The sequence below is a fragment of the Triticum dicoccoides genome, chromosome 2A, assembly GCF_002162155.2.
Source record: "Triticum dicoccoides isolate Atlit2015 ecotype Zavitan chromosome 2A, WEW_v2.0, whole genome shotgun sequence".
NCBI classification, from domain to species: Eukaryota; Viridiplantae; Streptophyta; class Magnoliopsida; order Poales; family Poaceae; genus Triticum; species Triticum dicoccoides.
This window is the reverse complement of record NC_041382.1, coordinates 660,252,937-660,255,231: the sequence shown is the minus strand read 5'-3', so window position 1 is coordinate 660,255,231 and position 2,295 is coordinate 660,252,937. Positions and strand designations below refer to the sequence as shown.

The 2,295-nt window shown below is 47.5% G+C and overlaps 1 protein-coding gene across 1 annotated transcript in view; it reads left to right on the top strand.

The window, feature by feature from the left end:
* The first annotated feature begins 1,874 nt into the window (after window positions 1-1,874).
* LOC119356046 (ORM1-like protein 3) overlaps window positions 1,875-2,295 on the top strand; it is a 5,681-nt gene continuing 5,260 nt past the window's right edge. The window contains exon 1 of the mRNA XM_037622944.1: window positions 1,875-2,289. Within this exon, the coding sequence (XP_037478841.1) occupies window positions 2,117-2,289 (173 nt within the window). The 5' untranslated portion in view covers window positions 1,875-2,116. The remainder of the gene's footprint in view (window positions 2,290-2,295) is intronic.

The following is a 2,295-nucleotide window of genomic DNA, read 5'->3' as shown; positions in this document are numbered from 1 at the left end:
TATAGAGGTGAAATTAGGTCAGACGGAGCCATGTGGGGCCCGCAAGGTAATAGGGCGCGCCCTGTTGCCTTGATGTCTCCTCGCTTCTCGTCTGGTCTCCTCCCGAAGCTTCTAGGGTCTCTTTTGTCCAGAACAAATCATCAAAATGTTTCATATCGTTTGGACTCCGTTTGGTACTGATTTTCTGGAAAACAAAAAATAAGCAGAAAACAACAACTAGCACTTAGCACTAGGTTAATTGTTTAGTCCCAGAAAATGATATAAAATAGCATATAAAACATCCACGATTGATACTATAATAGCATGGACCAATTAAAAATTATAGATACGTTGGATACGTATTAGGGCCTAAAGCCTACCCTGTATTTCAACGCCAATGACTGTCATTGGTCTCTTCTAACAATTCACTTGATTTCCGTCTTATGTTTAAATAGTATGCTTAAATTCTGGGGTTGCAGATGACGCAACGGGTGGACGCTCAAATGAGAATATTGGCGCAGGCTCGGATGGGAAAGCGGGTGGGTCACGAGTTGTCTCTTTTGTTTCGGGCAGGATGTTTCGAAATTTCAGGTCATGTATTGTAGGGGGTGTGATCAACCCTTTTATTACGCAGTATGAACATATCCATCTGTAAACAGTTGAGAAAAAAAATCTTATAAATAATTCGCTTAATTTCCAGGCTATAGTTGGTGTTTGCGCCAATTGGCGCAACAGGTCATCTAGTACTCGTGAAAAATCAAACGTGTTCTGGTGAGTTTTGTTGAGTGCTACGTTGAACTCTTATTAGACTCGTTGCTCAACGGTTTGATATTCTGTGATACTCAAAGAAATTAATTCGGAGACGACCCACACAAGTTGGAGAAGAACAAGGAAAGCGCAAAAGAAAGAAAACTCGTGTGCGTAATGATTCACGGAAATAGGAAATGAAACCGCGAAGGTTCTCTGGTTGAGTACGCACATGATAGTGATGCTAAACTCGTGATTAACAAAGTTTGTGCGCGTTGGTTACACACACGGTCCACACGAGCACCTTGTATTTAACGAACGCGGCCGAATGCCAGCACTCTCCTCATCATACACATTCAGAGTCAACATCCTACATAAGTCACTTGAGGTCAGTATGCAACCACCCAGCATTCATCACGAAAGAGACCACCACCCGTACTATAAATTTGCTCTTGATGAACAACAGTCCACCTGTACTATGGAGAAGGGGAAATTTTTCCTGAAATTTTGATGAGGTCAGCTTTTGTCCGTTTAACATACTCCCTCGACGTTTTATATTTAGAAACGAAGGAAGTATTATTTAGCAGCTCGATTTGTGGAGTCGCAAGCAAAACCCAGGCTCGCTTGACACTAGTATTATATTAAGCAGAATCATTCCAACCACCATAGACAAATCTTTTTCCTTTTTTTGCGGGAACCATAGACATTCTTCGAGGGGGCATATAGGATGAACATCACCGAGCACTGAAAACGACGCATTAGTTTGTCCAATAATAAACAGGAGTGAAAATCTAGAACATCTTACAAGTTAGCGCAACTAAACCATCACAAATCCAACAAGAGCATCCCAACCAACAATCGAACAAAATCTAACCAGAACATTCGCTCCCCCCAAAAGAAAAACAAATTCAACGAGAACAAACATCTCGCTTTACGGCCGGGCAAAATAAAAAAAAAAACCAAAGAAAGGAGGAAGCAGGAGAAAATATACAAAAAAAGAGAGAAAATATGCTCAGAATAACCAGGCCAGGCCCAAGCGCGGCCCGCCCGTCGCGATCGCGGTCGCGGCGTGCATCATCCTACGGTCGGCGTCGCTTCGTCCCCGTCGGTCGCCCACCCTCACCTCACCTCTCCTCCTCCTCCTCTCGCAGGAAATACTCTTCCGTCCCCCATCTTTGAACCTTCCTCCTCCTCCGCGCTGACCTACCCTCACCCCACCCTCCCCTCCCCTCCCCGGCAACAAACCAGGCCCCTCCTACATAGCGGCGATCCATTCCGGCCTCTCAGCCCGCAGCAGCACGCAGGCCGCAGCTCCCGCGACGCCGAGCCGGACGGAGCCACCGCCCCGCAGCACGCGCGCGCCGGTAGGGCGAGGGAGGGGAGGGGATCGATGGCGAAGCTGTACGTGCAGGCGGTGCCCCCGCCGGATCTGAACAAGAACACCGAGTGGTTCATGTACCCGGGGGTCTGGACCACCTACATCTTCATCCTCTTCGTCTCCTGGCTCCTCATCCTCTCCATCTTCGGCTGCACCCCCGGCATGGCCTGGACGCTCGTCAACCTCGGCCA